Genomic DNA, 21,937 nt, shown 5'->3' with positions numbered 1-21,937 from the left:
GAGCCAGGAGCAGTTCATCAAAGAATAAAACATGTCAATTCATGTTGCCACCAGGGGGCGCTGTGATTTCAAGTCATAATTTCTGTGTAGATGTCATCAGGCCGAAACTCTTGTCTTACATGTCTAGTTTGGACTTGATTGGACCATGTATGTTCGAGATACAGATGCTCGTGTTTTGATGGCGTGTAACCAAACTTTAATGCCACGCCACGGTCACACGGTGTGAAGGGAAAAAAATCCCTTAATCAGTCTTTATCTCAATCTTGTTGTGATGACACTCATCTGAATTTGAAGTTGATCTGATGAAAGCTCTACGACAAGTAAATCAAAGTAAAAATGTGGAATAGGGCTAAAATGGCCACTAAATCCAAAATGGTGGGCTTCCTGTTTAGTCTAGTTAACTATCCAAGAGACTTATTTGTTTGTTATGAAAAGACACATGCCCAAATCGATTTTTGTACATGTCGGCCAATCTTAGTGCCGGGGCTGCCCGTTAGGGGGCGCTAGTCAGTTATTTTGACACGCCCATTCCTTAAAACCATATGAAAATCTTCAGGGGGGGGATGTTGTTGCACACATGTAGTTTGAGTGAGATAGAACCATGAACACTGAAGTTAGAGCAATTTCGTGTTTCGCGGCGAGTTGATGAACTTTGATGCCACGCCATTAATATGGCGTTGGACGAAAAGGCACAGTTATCTTATGCCTTCATTATCAATGTCTTGAGACCCATTTGGTACAGTTTGACATGGTTGAGGTCAGTGGATGAGGAGGAATACATCCAAGTGTAAGACAAGCAAAAAACAAGACATTTCCTGGTGCCACCAGGGGGCGCTGTGATTTTAAGTCATTATTTCTGTGTAGATGTCATCAGGCCGGGACTCTTCTCTTACATGTCTAGTTTGGACTTGATTGGACCATGTATGTTCGAGATACAGATGCCCGTGTTTTGATGGCGTGGAACCAAACTTTGACGACACGCCACGGTCACACGAAGTGACGGAAAAAAATTCCGTTGATCATTTTTTTTCTCAATCTTGTTGTGATGACACGCGTCTAATTTTTAAGTTGATCTGATGAAAGCTCTACGACAAGTACATTAAACTAAAAATGTGGAATTTGGCCAAAATGGCCACTAAATCCAAAATGGCGGGCTTCCTGTTGCGTTTTTCATAATGCTCCAAGAGACTTTTTTCTATGATTATTCACGTTACACCAGTGTCTAGATTTTGGTGAAAATCGCTTATGTGGAAACCTAAGGGCTGGTTCCAGGGGGCGCTGTTGAGCCGTTTTGCCACGCCCATTTCCAAATACTCCAGATTACGTAAATTTTCACCACTCTCTAATTTACTGGAAAGTTTAAAAACTTTTTGAGCACGTTGAAGCCCTCAAAAAGCCAATTCATTGTTCGGAGAATAATAAGAACTAGGGCTACGTTGTAGCACTTGCGGGCCCGAGCACCCGCACGTTGAAGCCTGTTGCGGTCGGTGGAGAGAGCGATCGATGACTAAGCGCACATCATCGATCGAGCATGCACTTCTCCACGTTGCATGCGTTTTGCGCTCTGCGGCAGTAGGTTTGCCAGTAGGTGGCGCCATCACTATTATTACACACAGACTTATAGATCTGTTCAAGTAGCCGCTCTGATGTAGCGTGAGCAGTTTCGTGTCAATTGGAAAATTTTACCACAATGTAATTTTCACACTGATCAGTAGGTGGCGCTATGACCCTGAACTAATGTTTATATATGGAGCTGTTCAGATCAGGATTGTGATCATAGGTCAGAAGTTTGGAGCCGGTTGGATAAGGCAGTGTGGATTAACAAAGTACTTCCTGTTTCATGGATAATCAGTAGGTGGCGCTATGACACTGAGGAAATATTGACACATAGAGCTGTTCAGGCTTGTACTCTTATCATGTGACAGAAGTTTTGTAGTGATAGGACAATGCACAGTGGAGTTATGATAACATCGTGTCCTTTGGCGAAGGAAAATCCTTCGCCGCACATCAATGTTTACACGGTTTGAGGAAACGTCACAATTCTGACCATGATCTAATGACTTGTTTGATCTGATTTGAGCTGTATATTGTAAATCAGCCAGGAGCAGTTCATCAAAGTATAAAACATGTCACTTCCTGTAGCCACCAGGGGGCGCTGTAATTTCAAGTCATAATTTCTGTGTAGATGTCATCAGGATGGCACCCTTGTCTTACATGTCTAGTTTGGACTCGATTGGACAATGTATGTCCGAGATACAGAACCTCGTGTTTTGATGGCGTTTAATCAAACTCAAGACGCCACGCCACGGTCACACGGTGTGACGAAAGGTCAATCTCTTAATCACTTTTTATCTCCATCTTGTTGTGATGGCACTGATCTTAATTTGAAGTTAATCTGATGAAAGCCCTGGGACAAGTGCATCAAGTAAAAATGTGGAATATGGAAAAAAAATGGCCACTTAATCCAAAATGGCGGCCTCCCTGTTTGGTCAAGCATACCTATCCAAGATATTTTTTTGTTTGTTATGAAACGACACATGTCCCGATAGATTTGTATAAATGTCGGCCATCGTAGTGCCGGGGTTGCCCTATAGGGGGCGCTGGTCAGTTTTTTTGCCACGCCCATTTCTTAAAACCATATGAATATCTTCAGGGGGGGGCTGTTGTTACACACATGTAGTTTGAGAGAGATAGAATCATGAACACTGAAGTTACAGCAATTTCGTGTTTCACGGCGAGTTGATGAACTTTAATGCCACGCCATTCATATGGCGTTTGACGAAAAGTCACGGTAATCTTATGTCTTCATTGTCAATGTCTTGGGACCCATTTGATACAGTTTGACATGGTTGAGGTCAGTGGATGAGGAGAAATTCATCCAAGTGTAAGACAAGCAAAAAACAAGACATTTCCTGTTGCCACCAGGGGGCGCTGCGGTTTTAAGTCATCATTTATGCATAGATGTCATCAGGCGGGGACTATTGTCTTACATGTCTAGTTTGGACTTGATTGGAACATGTATGTCCGAGATACAGATGCCCGTGTTTTGATGGCGTGTAACCAATTTTTAACGCCATGCCACGGTCACACGGTGTGATAAAAAAAAAATCCCTCAATCATTTTTTATCTCCATCTTGTTGTGATGACACTCATCTGAATTTGAAGTTGATCTGATGAAAGCCCTGGGACAAGTACGTAAAAGTAAAAATGTGGGATATTGCCAAAATGGCCACTAAAAGCAAAATGGCGGACTTCCTGTTGCGTTTTTCATAATGCTCCATGAGACTTTTTTTCATGACTGGTCACGATACACCTATATCCAGATTTTGATGAAAATCCGTTATGTGGAAACCTAGGGGCTGGTTCCAGGGGGCGCTGTAGAGCCATTTTGCCACGCCCAATTCCAATTACTCCAGAATACTAAAATATCCGCAGACCTTGAATTTCCTGCAAAGTTTCATAACTTTTTGAGCATGTCTAGACCCTGAAAAAGCCCCCCAAAGGGAAATAATAATAATAATAATAATAATAATAATAATAATAAAAATCCTTACAGATTCAATAGGGCCTCTCACCATTCGGTGCTCGGGCCCTAATAATAATAATAAGAATAATGCCTACAATTTCAATAGGGCCTCTCACCATTCGGTGCTCGGGCCCTAATAATAATAAAAATCCTTACAGATTCAATAGGGCCTCTCACCATTCGGTGCTCGGGCCCTAATAAAACTGAACAAGAAGCTGCAGCTGATGATCTTAACACAGGAGACGGACGGATCTTCAGATTTTCTCCTTCCAACACGTAGCCGCAATTCACGACTTTATTCTTGCAAAATAACTACTTGAACTTTTAATTTGAATTCTGTTAAGTCTGTAAATTATTCAAATTTACAGTCACTATTTAAAACATAATTACACACATATAATATATATCTATATTACACTGAACGAGTATTTTAAGATAAATAGTCACCATCTGGTGAATCTAAAACTATCGTAATGAGATTTATAATATTTTTATTGTGTGTGAAACTTACACTAAACTATAACTAAACATAACTCGTTTCAATGCAGACGACAGAAGGATCCTCGGATTTTCTCTCACATGACAAGTAGCCTCAAATGTATTTATTCTCGTAATATTACAACTTTATTGTCGAAATCTCCCATTTCATTCCGCTGAAAGTCGCTCAAACACTAAAACGCACTAATATAATAATCTTATATGTGCTGTATGTGACAGCAGAACAATATTACATGGACCCATATGCATGATGAACAGCCTGTTTCCTGTCTGAGACGTGAGGCGGCGGAACCCGGTCGTTACCTGAAGCCTCTGGTCTGCTCGTCGCTCAGGCAGGTTCCTCCGTTAGTGCAGGGATTACTGACACAAGCATCCACCGGTGTCTCACAGTGTTCACCCTGAAACACACACACACACACACACACACACACACACACACACACACACACACACACACACCCACAGACACACACACACACACTGGATCAGAGGTTTTTAAACTTTCCGTTCTGGGGTGTAAATGGATTATTATGCTTCTGCAGGGGGAAACTTTTTGATTAGACGACACAAGGTGCCGACAAAAACACACAGACTAACTAACTAGATCACGCAAGCCTCTCTTCATCACGCAACACACACACAGACACACACATGCACAAACACACACACACACACAGTTGCATACCGTGAATCCAGCCTTGCAGGTGCAGGTGTACGGTTGTGTGTGTTGCACTTGGCAGACGCCCTGGTTCTGGCAGGGGGACGACACACACGGGCTGCACTTGGCCTGAACAGACGCCTCCACGGGACCTGATCACACACACAGACACACACACACACAGTTTATTAAAAAGTCACTAATGGAAACTTCACAGTGAAGCGTCCCCAGGTCTCTTGAGAGGAGATGTCTCACCATGAGGCGATCAGATCTTTAAACCTGGAGCTGTTACCCTCTGTGGTTTTCACCAGTTTTAACACAACTTTAAATCCTCCATCTTTGTTGTTATGAGCTGTTAAAATAATAATTTATTTTCACATCTTAAATCCACTGTGGATTAATTAAGCTTTTTACTCCCGAGTTAAATATGAAATCTGAAATTCCCTCGGCAGAAAAATTCAAAACACTGAATAAAAGATGGTGCTCTGTGTCATCACACGCTTCAGTGTCACAATGATCTGAAAGCAGATTGAAGCCAGACTGATTTAGCTCCATAACTGAGAGTTTAGATTAATTTCTTAGTGACACGCCCTCAGAGGGAGAAGAGGAGAAACAGGAACATTTAGATATGAACTATGTTCTCATGGAAAACTGGAGCGTCACAAAGAGCTCAAAGGTCCAGTAGCATCTTTATTATATTAATATTAAAGTTGCATTCAAACTGTTGATTCTTCATTGAATCCACATGATCTCAGCTTCACGCCAGTTACTGTTTGTTGCTCTATTTGTTATCGTAGAGCAGCTGAGGAAAGCCTGTCGATCAAGATCCATAAATTATTATCTTATTTCATAATGTTCCCGGATCTGATCCTTTGTTCAGATCATCTCTCGAGTTCTTTCTTATTTTTATGTGATGCTGATGACAAGCCAGCAAACAAACAATGGACAGGAAGTGAGAACATGATTATATGAGATGATTTCAAACTCTGACAGGAGAGTTTAAGTCTCACTGATAGACGACTTGTCAATTAACATGCTCAGCCAATCACGGGTCAGTCTCAGCTGTCAATCATGAGGTTTCACTAATTAAACTAATTAAAACCAAACTGATCAGAAACCATCTTTGACAAACATTTATTTAACGTCTACTTTGAATTTTTATTTGTTCCACGTCCTATATCCTAACATGGAGGAGGCGGGGTTCACTTTTTGGGAGTCGTCATGTCGTCCATCTTTATTTACAGTCTGTGATCAGACAAGAAAAACTTTTTATTTAAAATAGTTTTAATAGTAATTTTGAAAGTCTGGGAAGTTTTATTTTAAAAGAAGGTTCAGGATTAAAGACGACAAATGCAGGTCAAACACATTCTGACCTCAAGCCGCTGGAACCTCTTCAGCTTTTCCCCGGACTCACCCAGACACTGGAACTTGTCGGCGGGCGTGGTGAGCAGCAGCTTGCCCTCCATGTCCCCGGGGCCGGCACAGCGGGCGATACCCGGCTCCTTGTAGCCGCTCTTCACCCAGTCCGAGAGCCAGAGCAGCCGGCAGTCACAGTACAGAGGGTTGGCTCCGATCGCTCTGGAGACAATACGAAGAGTCAGCTCAGTGACGGAGGGAGAGGAGGAAACAGAGGGATGAAGAGAGAGGAAGGTTTCAGAGGAAATAGGAGAGAGAAACAGACAGAGGGACGAGGAGAGAGGAAGGTTTCAGAGGAAAGAGGAGAGAGGAAACAGACAGAGGGACGAGGAGAGAGGAAACAGAGGGATGAAGAGAGAGGAAACTGACAGAGGGACGAGGAGAGAGGAAACAGATAGAGGGACGAGGAGAGAGGAAACATACAGAGGGACTAGGAGATAGGAAACAGAGGGATGAAGAGAGAGGAAACAGACAGAGGGACGAGGAGAGAGGAAACAGACAGAGGGATGAGGACAGAGGAAGGTTACAGAGGAAAGAGGAGAGAGGAAACAGACAGAGGGACGAGGAGAGAGGAAACAGACAGAGGGACAAGGAGAGAGGAAACAAACAGAGGAACAAGGAGAGAGGAAACAGACAGAGGAACGAGGAGAGAGGAAACAGACAGAGGGACGAGGAGAGAGGAAACAGACAGAGGGACGAGGAGAGAGGAAACATAGAGAGGGACGAGGAGAGAGGAAACAGACAGAGGGACGAGGAGAGAGGAAACAGACAGAGGGACGAGGAGAGAGGAAACAGACAGAGGGACGAGGAAAGAGGAAACAGACAGAGGGACGAGGAGAGAGGAAATATACAGAGGGACGAGGAGAGAGGAAACAGACAGAGGGACAGGGAGAGAGGAAACAGACAGAGGGACGAGGAAAGAGGAAACATACAGAGGGACGAGGAGAGAGGAAATATACAGAGGGACGAGGAGAGAGGAAACAGACAGAGGGACAAGGAGAGAGGAAACAGACAGAGGGAGAGAGGAAACAGACAGAGGGACGAAGAGAGAGGAAACAGACAGAGGGACGAGGAGAGAGGAAGCAGACAGAGGGACGAGGAGAGAGGAAACAGACAGATGAAGAGATAGGAAACAGTCAGAGGGACGAGGAGAGAGGAAGCAGACAGAGGGACGAGGAGAGAGGAAACAGACAGATGAAGAGATAGGAAACAGGCATAGGGACGAGGAGAGAGGAAACATGCAGAGGGACGAGGAGAGAGGAAACATACAGAGGGACGAGGAGAGAGGAAACATACAGAGGGACGAGGAGAGAGGAAACAGACAGAGGGACGAGGAGAGAGGAAACAGACAGAGGAAAGTAAGTGATGAAGATTCTCCTCTTTCTTTAGACGTGATAAGGTTAAAACAAGCAGTTAAATAAACTGCTGCACAATAAAATAGATAAAGAATCAAACTAAACTAAATAGAAATTAACATCTATAAAAACTATTAAAAACAGGTCATCACTTCTTTCGGGAGGTAAAACTGAAAAGGAGGGAATAAATGAAAGACATGAGAAAAGAGAAAGAGAAGCAGGAAGAAGGGAAAAGTCCAGAAAACAGAGAATGAAGAAGAAGAGATAAAAGAGGCTGAAGGTCAACAGCTGATTAACATGTACTGCACCGACATGCACTGCCACCAGGTGGAGCTGTTACACCTCACAGCTTTGCTCACATACAGGACAGGACACACAAACACACACACACACACACACACACAAACAAACACACACACACACACACAAACTTCGCAGGATCAAGTGATGAACCCGACAACAGTTTGTGTCCGACGTCACATCTCAAAGTAACTAGTTACAGTTACTCTGCAGTTACTGTAACAAAGTTATGGTGTCATCCGACGAAATTCCTGAGCAGATGATATTTAGCTTTTTACTTCTTTGCTCTGAACAAAGCAATTTTAAGATGATTTAAAAAAATAAAGTAGTTCTTATGTTTGATGGATTAAAGGATATAAATCCATTTATTCTTTCATCTGCACCAAAAAGCCTCAAAGAGAAGAAAGAGTCACTTTGTGAGCTCGACTCCATCGAGATCATTCTCCAGCTCCGTGCGTCTTCCTGACTGACAGAAGCATCTTCTTTCAGAGATGATGTCACGTTTCACACAACCAAAATAAAAGATCTTCCTCCCTCTGCTCTTCACCTCCTGTTCACACCCCCCCCCCCCCCCCCTGCTGTCTGCCATCATCTGTCCTCCGTCTCCTCCCCTCGTCAGCCAGCTCCCGTCTCCCCTCCACACTCACTGCAGATCTTTGACTCACACTGGTCACGCTTGACAGAAGATGATTATGCTGTATATGCAGACACACACACACAGAGACTCACACACACACACAAAGACTCACAAACACACAGAGAGACTCACACTAACACACAGGCCTCAGATCAATAAAGCCTCGTGAAATGATAACCCCTCACTCTATCTGACTGGAGCCAGGACACACACACACACACACAGACACACAAACCCACAGACCTCATTGTGTCAGTGTACGTGCACGTGTGTGGACTACATGTGTATTTGCTTACAGGTGAGACAACGAGGACACGTCGCTGAAGATGCCCTGCTGCAGCTCCGAGATGTCGTTGCCATGGAGAGAGCTGAAAGACGAACACAGTCGAGGGTCAAGAACACAGTGTGTGTGTGTGTGTGTGTGTGTGTGTGTGTGTGTGTGTCTCTGTGTGTGTGTGTGCTCACAGCAGCCTCAGGGAGCGCAGGCCGCTCAGCGACAGAGGAGGGATGCAGCGGAGCGAGTTGTAGCTGAGGATTCTGAAACGAGGAATCATCACAACACTGACGTTAAAAAACCAACGTTCAATAAAACACTGACACTGAACATATATCTATATATATATGCTCCAACTATAATATATCTATTATATATATAAATCTGTCTCATCTGTTTCTAATTCAATTTTATTAAAACTATCCAATCAAGCCTCTGGAGTCAAACAGTGATGTAACAGATGGATTTAACCTCTAGGGGGCGCTAGCAGGACTGAGGGCCTTTGTGACCCAGGTTTCTCTTGTACTTTAACTTTCTCTCTTTCTCTGCATTGCATTGCTATTGATAAAAGTGATTGTATTATAGAAACAAAGGGTGATTGTGTTTCTGTGGGTTTGAATATTGGTGGAGACATTTTGGATCATGTGAGTCAACAAAATGCATAAACAGAAGAAAAATAATCAAAGGAGAATTCTTACATATTATAACTGGTGCTGCTTTAATTAATAAAACCATCACATCTATACCACAGTTATTATTGTGATTATATCAACCAGCTTAGTGACAGAGCGTCAGTTTGTGTCGTCACTGTTGTGTGAACTGTTGTGTCTTTTCATTAAATATAATACTCTCAGGTCTCAGCCTTTCTATGTAATTAATGTACATTGAGTTAATGTGTGTGTCGTGATTTCTTTTGCAGTTTGCATGTAGTTTAGTGAATCGTCTAGAAATCAATGTTCAGCTCCGACTAACAATTAAAAACACGGACTTGTTGAAGTGTGTGTGTGTCTGTGTGTGTGTGTGTGTGTGCTTGTGTGAGTGTGTGTGTGTGTGTATGTGTGTATGTGTGTGTGTGTGTGTGTGTGTGTGTGCACGTGGACTCACAGCGTGGTGAGCTGGCTCATGTTGGAGAAGGAGTCGTCCGACAGGGAACTGATTTTATTGTTGCTCAGATCTCTGCGGAGGTAAAAAATACAATTCCAATCAAAACACACACGTAATGAATATCATGCAGGAGACACACACACACACACACACACACACACACACACACACACACACACAGACACACATTCACACTAAAACACAGTCTCTCTCCATTTACTTCCCTTCTCAAACATAGACACAGTGGGTGAGTGTGTGTGTGTGTGTCTGTGTTATTACATGAATGTACAGTGTGACGCTCATTGAGCTGAACCACAGATTTAACTACACAGCCCACAGCTCCCCCTGCTGGATTTCTATATAAACACAGTTTATCTGCATGATGAGTTCTGGTGAATCTTTCTAAACATGTTGGATTATATATTAATAATGTGTTAAATGGTTGAAAGCTGAAGCCTCTGACCCCCAAACGTCAGCAGACACCTGGTATCCGACCTCGACCTCTGTCTGTTTTTGTTTGTTTCTTCTCTCTTGTTGTTTTTCTAGTGTAATTGTGAGATTTTCAGTCGAGTTCATACGTCCACTAAAGCCCAACAGTCCCTTAAATTCACGTTCAAAGACATCAGTGCCCTAAATGTCTCTGATTCTTCATCTACACCCGTGAATTACTCCCTTGGAAAATGGTGAAAATGTCACAATGTCTAAGAAAAAGAAAAGAAATCCAGGATTGGGTGCAGATTCAAATAACTTACACGAGCTGCAGGTATTTGAAGGTGGCCAAGTCTTTGGGAACACTGGTGAACTGGTTTCCATCCAGATACCTGAGGAGACGACACAGAGGCGTTAGTCTCTAATGAAAAAGAATTCACAGGATCCATCAAAGATTCATCGACAGTCGTGACTCTACAAATGCACCGAGTTCTGTCGCCTGGATTTATTAAATCAAAGATCTCAGTTGAACAGATTCATAATCAGTGTGTTTCTGTTACTTTGAGTCTGAATATCTACACCAGCATGTTTCTACAGAAGCCCAGAGGGGACAAACTCCTGCTCTCGAGAGGCCTTTTCGTATTTGTATGTTTCCTGGAGGCCTTCCTGTAGATTCTCCTGGTGGTTTTGAGTTGGTCGCCATCTGCAACCTCACCACTAGAGGTCACTAAATCACTATTAAAAGCATTTTGATTGGTCTGATGCAAAATTACAGAAAAAAATGTGAAAGTAAAATAAAATCCTGCCGTGAGCAAATAATAACAACTTTATTTCACATCCTGATTAACACATAGGTTTTGTGTGGTTGTGTGTTTGGACTCACAGCTCGGTGACGTTGCGTGGCAGCCCCCGGGGGAGACCCTGCAGGTGCTTGTTGCTGCAGCGGACCACCGTGTCCATGCAGGTGCACTGGGTCGGACACTGAGGCCCCGACACACAGCGGCTGTCGTCCAGCACCGACCCTAAACAGGAAAACCACGATTCACCGCAGGGTTACAAAGAATTATACGTGTTTATATAAGTTCTGGAAAATTTGCAAATGTGAAAACCACCAGACGATGTCCTGAAAGTGTCCAGACAGGTGTTAGATCAGCTTATAAGAGAGTGTGTGTGGTGTTTACCATCTTCACAGCGGAAGTCGAGCACAGCCACGTCCTGCAGGGGGATCTCCCGGAGGAAGGCGGGGCCCTGGCAGCGAGGATTCCCCGTCACGATTCGCCGGCTCCGAAGCCACGCCCCAAACCAGGACAGACGGCAGTCACAGGTGAAAGGATTGGCCAGCAGGTTCCTGGTGGGTGGGAGAGAGGAGGAGAATAAGGAGATAAAGAGGAGGACACACAAACACACAAACACACAAACAGTGGGGGTGTGTGTGCAGCGGGGGTGGCTCACAGCGTGGACAGGTTGGGCAGCGTGTCGAAGGCCCCGGGCAGGATGGACCTCAGCTGGTTGTCGTACAGCGAGAGGAGCCGGACGTTGGTGAGACCCGTGAAGCTGCCGTTATGGATACAGCTGATCTTGTTGTTCCTCAGCATCCTACAAACACACACACACAAACAAACAAACACACAAACACACACATATAGAATGAATTCAGTTTATAGGGGGTTCAGCATTAACTTTACTTTATAGAAACAACTGTTTTGACCTCCTCACGCTGGCGTCCTGTTTGTTTTAGGTTCGATTCCCACAGCCCCTCATGCTTTCGATTACATTTGAGACCTTTTAATTCTTTGTGAAGCTTGAGCTCCTCTGGAACAGACAGAGAACTTCTCTCTGTCCCAGAGGCCACTTCTAGAACTACAGAGGAGTTCTAGAGCAGGTCAGAGTCAAAGGTCGGGTTATTCACTTGCTCTCTTTAAGTCTCTGTTTGTGTCTTTTAGTTCGACGCTATGTTTCATATTTACTCCCTCTGTCTCGTTAGGGATTAGAACCATCGAATCCTTTGGTAACGATGAGCTTCATGTTTCCTCTTCTACTCATGAAGTCATACATGTTGTGTGAAGTCTCTGTAACTACAAACAGTCCCGTGGCGGGGGGGGGGGGGTGAACTCACAGCATGCGGAGTCCCTCCATCCCTCTGAACATGCTCCCTCTCACAGACTCCAGGTGATTGGCCGTGAGGTGAAGCTCCACCGCCGAGGACGCCCCGTCAAACGCTCCGTCCTCGATGTCTGAGATCTTGTTGTTGCTCAAGTTGCTGGACGGGAGGAAGACAATAAAAAAGACAATAAAAGAAAAAGACAAGATGAAGAAAGGTTCTGTACAGTCCTCGTCAAGTGGTGGAAGCAAACGGACATTGTTGAAGTTGTGTGAGCGACCTACATTTTCTTGAGCTGCGTCAGGCCCTTGAAGGCGCCGGTGGCCTCCAGCACCGAGAGGTCGTTGTTGTTGAGACGCCTGAGACGGACGGGGACACGGAGGACGTCATTAGCAGAAGAGACAGTTTGTAAATCTGAGTGTTTGTGTGCGTCCATGCAGCAGGAGTCCACACACACATGTCAACACGGATATCCGTAACGAGGCCGTGCCCAGCATGCGTGTATTCACATGATACATATGTGTGTGTGTCTGTGTGTGTGTGTGTGTGTGTGTGTGTGTGTGTGTGTGTCTCACAGCTCTTCGGTGGACGAGGGCAGGTGCTCGGGGAACTTGGTGAGACGGAGGTTGGAGCAGTCGACCACGTTGGCTTCACAGCGACACTTAGCGGGACACACCGGCTTACTGTTACACTCATAGCTCTGACGCCTGTCCTCTGTGCCTGGACACACACACACACAGACACACACACACACACACACACACACACACACACACACACACACACACACACACACACACACACACACACACACAGACACACACACACACGTGTTAACATAAGGCATGACATGTTTTAAATGATAATGACTGAGATCTCATGGGTCAGAGTTGATGATAAATATTAATGACAATGTACAAGACACACAAATACACACACTAACACACATGATCACCTGGGATGTGGTACTGCTCTTTGGCTGTTGGGGGAACAGATAGAAAACAACGTCAGGCAAAAGGTTTGAGAGTTTAGACAACACACACACACAGACACACACAGACACACACACACACTGGCACTGACCGGAGCATCGGAACTTGTTGCTCTTGATCTGTGCGATGCGTTTGTTGGCGAGGCGGCGGGGGCTGGCACAGCGGGCGCCGCTGGTCTCGATGGGATTCGAACGCAGGAAGTCGGCCAACCACTTCACGTTACAGTCACACACAAAGGGGTTCTGGGCCAGGTGGCTGATGGGAAATCAGAGGGTGGTGGGACGTCAATGGGGTGGAACTGACCGAAGCAGGACATTAAACAGTGTGTGTGTGTGTCTGTGTGTGTGTGTGTGTGTGTCTCACAGGGTCTGGATGCTGTGCAGGGAGCTGAAGGTCCCTTTAGCCAGACTCTGGATCTTGTTGTCGTAGAGCGACAGCAGAGCCAGATTCTCCAGATCTTTAAACACAGCCGCTCTGATGCAGTGGATCTTATTTGCGTTCAGCAAACTGCAGAACAACAAGAAGTGAGTCGCACAAAAGAATGTGTTGTCTTAAACAAAGAGAAGTAGCGTTAAATGAATGTAATCATAGACTTTTTGTAAACACGGTGTAAACAATAAATCAACACAACTTTGGGACGTATCTTAACATCTATTATTTGACCCTTGGTTCTCCAGTGTGTGTATCAAACTTTCATTTCTATCAGCTCGACTGAACACAAACACATTTTAGTTTCCATCCTGACTTCACTCATGTTGTGTGTTGTGTGTGTTGTTTGAGTTTTTGCACTCACAGCAGCTCCAGTGAAGCCAGGGCATCGAACACTCCGCCCGGCAGCTCCGTGATCTTGTTGCCGTACAGAACCCTGCACACACACACACACCACAGGGATTCATCCGTTACACACTGAGTCCACTGCTGAAATGTCCACTTCAGACTCAATCACAACCCTGCTGATAGATGGACTCACACACAGTCAACAAACATGGCAGAACACACACACACACACACACACACTCCCACACACTCACACCTACAACACACACGTACTCTACAACAAATGTGTTTACAGAGAGCAGGCGCCACTTCTGCATTATTCATACCAACAGTCGCACAAACACACGCGTGTGGAGTTACACACGAGCTGAACGTAAACACACATGTTGACAAAGACAGACACACTCACACAACACTGTGTGTCCACCCACTCACTCAGGACGCGTGTGTTACTCACAGTGAGTTGAGCGCTCGGAGGCCGTGGAAAGCATCTGGAGCGATTTCAGAAATCTGGTTGTTGCTCAGGTCTCTGAGTGAAACAATAACACAACCACACTTGAGTCAGAAAGTTATATATGTTATATTTCTGTGATTTCATTTGGCCTCACCCGTCACACACATACATATATATTAAATTACTGTGCTTTGATTCCCATTTTGTGATTATTCGATTATTTTACTATGTTTTATTTTATTATTATCTGACAGTTTCACTGCTTTGATTGAATCGGTGTGTTATTATGAAAACCTTTGTGTCTGTATTTTGTCTAAAGTACCATAAGTACTAAGTGTATTATTGTTAAAAGGATGAATCTGTGCCTCCTCCTCACGTGAAGGAAATGAGAAAGACTAATTTTTGTCCTCATGTAAATCCCTGTGAGGAATCCTCCGGGGTCAAATGTACATGAATGGTTTTATGGTCTATTCTTCGTGACTCCATGTAATCGGAGAACGGGACCCGGAGTGAACTTGACAGCAGTGTTTTACCCTGAGCGGTCGACTCGGGGAGAGAGAGGAGGAGGAGGAGGAGGAGGAGGAGTAGGAGGAGGAGAAGGAGGAGGAGGAGGAGCTGCTCCTCTGGCACAGTTGAAGTTTGCACATGTCTGGTTGGGTCCGTCAGACTCGACCACAACACGTCAGATTAGAAAGTCCTTGTTCTGCTGCCACGTCAGTCGCTCAACTGTCAAAACGAGTTCCGAGACAAACCACCTGATCCAGCCTGGTAATGTAATCACCCCCCCCCCCCCCCCCCCCCCCCTTCCCCTCTCTGCGCTCGGGACAGTTTCACAGCGATGATGTAAAAAGGCAAAAGGAGGAGGGGAAGGATGAGATTGAGAGGAAAAGGAAAACCACAGAGAGAGAGAGATGTCTGAGGATAGAAACGAGCAGAGGAAGAGAGAAGAGAGAAGCAGGGGACAGAATGAAAACCACAAGGAGGGAAGGAAATAAGAAACCAGAGCAGAGCCGGGAGTCAAGAAGTCACGAGCTTCACTGTTGTGGTAGAAACTGGACTTTGTTTTTGAACATGCAGCAGATCAACAAAGATATGAGCTCCATCATCTGGGACCCTGAAGAGGCCTCTGACAGAAATCAAGAGCTGCACGATGTTGAGGGGGGAAAACCACAGCTCTGTGAAGGGGGGAGGAGGGGGGGGGGGGGGGGTCCAGTTGGTGGATCAGACTTTAAAACACAAGTAAAGCTGAGGCACAGACACTGTAATCTGATTGGTTGAGAGGAACCTGTGGGGGCGGAGCTGTGAAACCGCAGCTTCCCTGGAGTTTGGATGACCTCGTATGGAGAAGAATGATTATTACATTATTATATCGTACAAATCATCCGTGCTGAGGGAAATATGTTAGTGCTTAAGTTTACGTGTTACACAAAAAAAAACGTTACGGCTCAACAGTACAATAAAAATAAAAAGAATACGGCCATCAAGTGTATTTATATTTAAAATCCCTCCAGAGTATCAAGAGTCTCAATAATCTGTATTATTCATTCTTCTTCTGTTGATCTCCGGCTTCTCTTTTAGCTCAAGTGTCAAATAATGTTGCACAAACATCGGTTATTAGCGTAGTTAGCATGCGTTAGCTTGGAGGAGAAACTTTTGCTTGTTTACTTTATAGAAGTGATCAGTCACCGTGAAAGTTTCTCTGTATCCTGCTCAGACATAAAGAGCTGAATCATGAGGTTTTTAATAAAAGGAACAAACAACTGCATATTTGTATTTCACTCCCGAATATGATTTAGTGAGACTGGAACCTTTTTAATGCATTTTTAAATGTGTGGGGAAATCGAGCTTCTTTGGTGGACTCACATTCTTCTGAGTTTCTTGTAGGAGGTGAAGGCGCCGGGGGGGACTGACTTGATGCCGTTCTGCTCCAGACGACTGGGGGGGGGGAGAGAAAGAGAGAGAGATGAGAGAGAGAGAGAGAGAGAGAGAGAGAGAGAGAGAGAGAGAGAGATATTACTTCCCAGTTCAAAACTCAAACACTTATCGGCTCAATCAGGTGTAAACTGAGTGAAAGCTGCTCTAGAGGAGACCCTGTGTTGACTCACATCTCCGTCATGGCCTCGGGGAGGTGGGCGGGGATGGCGGTGAGGCCCCGCCCCCGACAGTCCACGATGTTGTTGCTGCAGGAGCACATGGGAGGACAGGAGCCGGACGCCAGACTGCACGGCTGGACGAAGGCGCTGCCGCCGTGGCCTGAACACAAACAGCAACACAAAGGTTCCAGCTTCCACCTGCACCATCGACCTTTGACCTTTAACAGAGAGAGGACCAACAGGGAGCGGCCGTACCCGAGCAGGCGAAGTCACTCTTGCGCAGCTCAGCCAGGTTGAGGCCCCTCAGCGTGGGGGGGGAGCTGCACTGGGTGTAGAGGCCTAACGCCGGCCGCTGCCGCAGCCACGGAGACAACCAGGCCAGGTGGCAGTCGCACCGCAGAGAGTTGGAGTGGAGACGACTGGGAAGAGGAGGAGGAGGAGGAGGAGGAGAGGAGGAGAGGAGGAGAGGAGGAGAGGAGGAGAGGAGGAGAGGAGGGATGGAGAGGGAGAATCAATGAGGAAGGGGAAGAAGGGAGGCGAGAAGAACAAGAGATAGAGGGTAGAAGTGCAGGAGGTCGGAGAAAGAGAAGAACAAGATGGAAGATTGTTTATGAAGTCAATGAAACGACAGATAAATTAAAAACAACTGTAGTAAAGTGTGCTGCGGCATTCTGGGTAATGTAGTGAAGGACTCACAAGGTGCGGAGCTTGGGCATGTGGTTGAAACTGGAGACTGGGATGGTGCTGATGTTGTTGTTGTTCAGTGTGCTGGTTCAGAGGAGATAAAAGAGAGAGGGAGAGGAGGAGAGGATGAAGAAGACTGATCAGGAAACAGCAGGATATCAGAGCTGGATGTGAGAGAATCAGAATCAGGTGCACAGAGATTTTCCTGATACTCACAGAACCTCCAGAGATCGCAGAGCTCTGAAAGCTCCCTCCTCGATGCAGCTGATGTGGTTTTTATCCAACTGGCTGGCGACAAAAACACCACAAACACAACTTTACACAACTCCTGCCACACAGGTTTAAATATATTGAAGCCCAGTCGAGAGTGTGATGTGAATGTGTCTGCACAAAGAGGACATTTTGATTTTAAAACAATCTGAGCATTTTAAACTGTTTTTTAACCGTGTGTGTGTTTGTTTGTGTGTTTGTGTGTGTGTGTGTGTATGGTGTGTGTGTGTGTGCCTTCACACACAGGTTCTTCAGGTCCGTGGCCCCTCTGAAGGCTCTCCTCGGAACAGCCTGGATGCCATTTTCACTCAGGTCCCTTAAAAAAGAAATGAAACAGTGAAGGAAAAACAATTCAACATTTACTTTTGATATAAATTCAGTTGTTGTAAAATGCTTTGGTTGCAAACGTAAAGATATACGATATATATACGTGATGTAAGGGCCCTTAAATCCACAAGGTGATGAGTTCACAGCTCATTAGCATGCTGCATCTTACTGAGTTTAAAGCATTATGACTTCCTGCTTCACCCGTCATCAGTTTAATTCCAGGTTAATTAAGGCTCCATTAAGAGGTTGTTTAACGTGAATCCAAACACAATGGAGTTTTCCCTCGTACCACAACACGTTACACAACATGTAACACAACATACGACTTCACTACACACAGAGAAGAGAGAGATTCATCCTCCTGCCGCTGAGAATACAAATGAACAACAGCAGCAGCAACAACAGAACCCAACTGATAAGAGCAGAACCACAGGGATGATAAACCAAGTGTGTGTGTGTGTGTGTGTGTTTGTGTGTGTGTGTGTGTGTGTGTGTGTGTGAGAGATGAACCACGGAGGAGGATGTAGATCATCTCTGCCCTGGAGGACCTCAGACACACTCCATTAACGTCAGGGTCAAACCACAGAGCATGACAGCGGAGGAAACACCCAATCACTGAGAGCTGCTCTGCTGATGTAATGAACGTTTCACAGTTTCACGGCCGCGCTCACACACTGAGCCTCAGTGATCGGCCACCGAAGCCTCTCTGGTGATGGTTCTCTCTCGTGTCTCTGGATTCAAACGTATCTTCATTCGTGGTCTAGAACTAAGAAGTTTCAGTAAAACTCCTCCAGTGTAATAACAGCAGCTCCGGGTCATTCACAGGTTAAAGAAACTATGAAAAGCAAAGTTTATTTTATGTGCATTCTGCCTTTCAAAGCCAGTACCACAGCTACAGTCTTGTTTCTATTGTGAAGCTGCACTGGACGTCTTCAGTTCTCTGTCAGTGGTGAACCTGAGTATCACAGACAGGTCAGTGGTGAAGAGCTGCAGGTCCGAGTGGAACCAAACCCACCAACAAGAGACAGAACCAGAGAAAACCAGAGGAAGACAAACCAGTCTGAGCTCGGCCCGTCACAGGGAACCAGCAGCACAGGAGGTGATGAGGGATATCCAGAGCGACAGAGCGGTCACAAGGAGGAGAGGGGGATGGAGGGATGGAGGGATGGAGTGAAGGAGTGAGGGCTGGTACAGAACATGGCAGGAAGATCCAGAGAGAAGCCAGAAGAGCGGAAAGCATCTCGATGGAATTCAAAACGGTGCAAAGAGATGGAGCAGAAGAGAGGACGCAGACAGAAGGAGGGATGGGAGCTTGATGAGAAGAGACGGCGGGGGGGCGGCGGGGGGGGGAGGAGGAGGTGAAGTCCAGTTTTTCTGCTTCATTTCAGAGAGCGCTGAAGACCAGTGAACCAAACCAGAACTTTACTTTAGCCTGTCTGCTCCACTCTGTGCTGTGAGCTTCCTATCGAGCAGAAGAAAGAACCGAATGTGCAAAGGAACGTGAGGAACCTGGAGGAAGAAGCTCCACTGAGTTTCACTGAGTGTTCTTCTGCTGACGTGGCCTTTTTGTTCTCTGAAGAAAAAAGCTGAACTTATGTTATGAATAAATTAAATAACTTAAAATATGATTTCATATGCACAACAGTGTGGAGCATGAAGTCAAGATAAATCAATAAGAAGATAAATGGAGGAAGTAAAACACTCTCGAGGCTCAGATTCAGTTTCAATCTGAGTTTTCATAAACATTGATGAGAACAGTGATGAATTAATAATTATGGACGCACACACACACACACACACACACACACACAGACACACACACCACACACACACACACACACACACACACACAGGGAGACACACACACAGGCCAATATTAAAGATGCTTTCCCCATCAGGTTACCAGGAGATCTGTTGCCAGGACACCAGGAGGCTGGATGGTATGTTTACTGGAGGGAAACAGAACGGTCACAGCTGGACGTGTGTGTCTGTGTGGTGTGTGTGTGTGTGTGTGTGTGTGTGTGTGTGTGTGTGTGTGTGTGTGTGGACAGTTGTCTTATAATATTTGCTCTCTGTCCTGTTATCTCCTCTATTCATTTTCTGATACCGCTCTGTCGTCCGTTGTGTCCGTGTCCATCCCCCCCCCCCCCCTCCCCCCCCCTCCTCTTCAACCCTTTCATTGTTCCTCCGTCTCTCCTGTCGTTCTAAATATCCTCATCCTCCCCTCTCTCCCTCCCTCGCTCCCCCTCTCTCGCTCCCTGCTTGCAGAGGAGGGTGAGAAAGGTAAACTTTCCCACTCGTTCCCCCTTCTCGTCTTTTTCCTCGTCACCATCCGTGTCCGTCCATCTCGCTCCACTCGGGGTCAAACCCAGGTTAGCGCCCTCCATGTCCCCCTAGGTACGTCCTGTTGTTCCTTCCTATCATTACAACCATCCTTTCCTCTCCTCCCTCCTTTCCTTTCACCTCTCACTATCTTCATCTATCTTTCCTCCATCTTTTCTCCACCCTCCCTCGCTGTGAACTTGCGTCTTTGCCTCTCTCCATCCACAGGGGAACACAGCGGCTTAATTGAAAAACCCAGAAGGCAGAGGAAAGGAGAGGTGACGAGGTTGAGGAGGAGGAGGAGGAGGAGGAGGGAGGAGAACGAGAATAAAAGGGAGAGGTGAGAGTGAAAAGAAGCAGATGAAAGCAGAGATGTGAGAGTTGAATGTTTTTGTCCGTAGTCCCAACTAATATTTGTCCTATAGAGTCCTATGATTGTCTGTTTGAACAGTCATTGTGTGTGTGTGTGTGTGTGTGTGTGTGTGTGTGTGTGTGTGTGTGTGTGTGTATGTGTGTGTGTGTGTGTGTGTGTGTGTTCCTTCCCATCATGCCTTTCCACAGCCCTCAGCATGTCAGCTTTACTTTGGACGAACATGACAGGGTGAACATCAGTGTGCGTGGTCTGACCTCCCAAACACACAAACACACACAGACACACCACAGACACACACACAGCAGCTGAGAGGGTTTTCCTAAGGGGGGCGCTGGTGTGGTCCTCACCGCAGACCCTGGTGTCCGGTGTGAAGCCGTCCCCACCGCCCAGCGGGCAGCACCCCCACAGTCCCGGCTTCAACAAAAACACAATTCTGGGAAAATCCTGCTCGTACGTCGGCTGCAGTGACACATGTGAGTCCTGCTGTGAGTGTAAACACAAGAACTGCATGCGTGTGCAAATGAACCGAACACACACACACACACACACACACAGACACACAGAGACGAGCTGCAGGGATGAGGCACCGCTTCACGTTTTAGAGTTAAAGCTGTGTTTTCACATGGTAACGTTGTTGTGTTTCTTTTCATGTAACATCAAACACACTGGAGCTGGAGATTCTCTGCAACACAACGACTCCTCTCGGTGCAGCTCGGTCACGGTGGCACCGCCGGCTGAGCACCGCCAGCCTCCAGATTCACGTTCACTCTTCAGCAGACATACCGGTAAATAATCACGTCACACACACAAACACAGCACGGTTACACTGCTAGATGAAATCTGTGTAATTAGCACACACAAACACACACACACACACAAACAGACAATTAGACAGAACAAATGCTAACAGACGCAATTATCACACACAGTCACAGACACACTCAGACGATTAGTCAGGTAAACGTGGAGGTCACACTCCGCGGGTTCAACTCCCAACAGCTGCTGTCAGATTCACACACCGTTAATTAGCCGCGCTCAGACGCCAATCAACAGCGCTAATGAGCCCGGCTCCGCCACTCTGACTAATGAGAGACGCTCTGCCAGTGTCTGAGGGGAGACAGCAACACACACGCCAAAAAGAAACACACATTCAAACACACACTGCCAGTTTCCTGGTTCTGTTTCGTGGCTTCTTCCCACTTCCCTCACACACACTGGTTTAATCTCTGTCCCAGTGACACCATCATGTTTTCACCTCCACTGCACCTCTACTGGTGAGCGTATGGTGACGTATTAGAATTAAGAAGTCTGCTTTTATCTTAAATTTAACTTTCAGAAGCGTGTTTT

The 21,937-nt window shown here is 45.8% G+C and overlaps 1 protein-coding gene across 1 annotated transcript in view; it reads right to left on the bottom strand.

The window, feature by feature from the left end:
* Positions 1-21,937, bottom strand: part of LOC128437504 (slit homolog 1 protein) — a 90,526-nt gene that overhangs the window by 55,994 nt on the left and 12,595 nt on the right. Inside the window, exons 5-28 of the mRNA XM_053419689.1 lie at positions 17,813-17,884; positions 17,515-17,586; positions 17,311-17,382; positions 16,870-17,033; positions 16,627-16,774; positions 16,385-16,456; positions 14,525-14,596; positions 14,084-14,155; positions 13,654-13,797; positions 13,382-13,545; positions 13,254-13,277; positions 12,874-13,018; positions 12,583-12,657; positions 12,314-12,457; positions 11,650-11,793; positions 11,379-11,545; positions 11,081-11,219; positions 10,521-10,589; positions 9,769-9,840; positions 8,856-8,927; positions 8,687-8,758; positions 6,097-6,260; positions 4,710-4,834; positions 4,328-4,422 (exon numbers count right to left, since the gene is read on the bottom strand). Coding sequence (XP_053275664.1) covers positions 4,328-4,422; positions 4,710-4,834; positions 6,097-6,260; positions 8,687-8,758; positions 8,856-8,927; positions 9,769-9,840; positions 10,521-10,589; positions 11,081-11,219; positions 11,379-11,545; positions 11,650-11,793; positions 12,314-12,457; positions 12,583-12,657; positions 12,874-13,018; positions 13,254-13,277; positions 13,382-13,545; positions 13,654-13,797; positions 14,084-14,155; positions 14,525-14,596; positions 16,385-16,456; positions 16,627-16,774; positions 16,870-17,033; positions 17,311-17,382; positions 17,515-17,586; positions 17,813-17,884 — 2,559 coding nt within the window. The remainder of the gene's footprint in view (positions 1-4,327; positions 4,423-4,709; positions 4,835-6,096; positions 6,261-8,686; positions 8,759-8,855; positions 8,928-9,768; positions 9,841-10,520; positions 10,590-11,080; positions 11,220-11,378; positions 11,546-11,649; positions 11,794-12,313; positions 12,458-12,582; positions 12,658-12,873; positions 13,019-13,253; positions 13,278-13,381; positions 13,546-13,653; positions 13,798-14,083; positions 14,156-14,524; positions 14,597-16,384; positions 16,457-16,626; positions 16,775-16,869; positions 17,034-17,310; positions 17,383-17,514; positions 17,587-17,812; positions 17,885-21,937) is intronic.

This window comes from Pleuronectes platessa, chromosome 3 (assembly GCF_947347685.1).
Source record: "Pleuronectes platessa chromosome 3, fPlePla1.1, whole genome shotgun sequence".
NCBI lineage: Eukaryota > Metazoa > Chordata > Actinopteri > Pleuronectiformes > Pleuronectidae > Pleuronectes > Pleuronectes platessa.
This window is presented reverse-complemented; position numbering and strand designations above follow the sequence as displayed.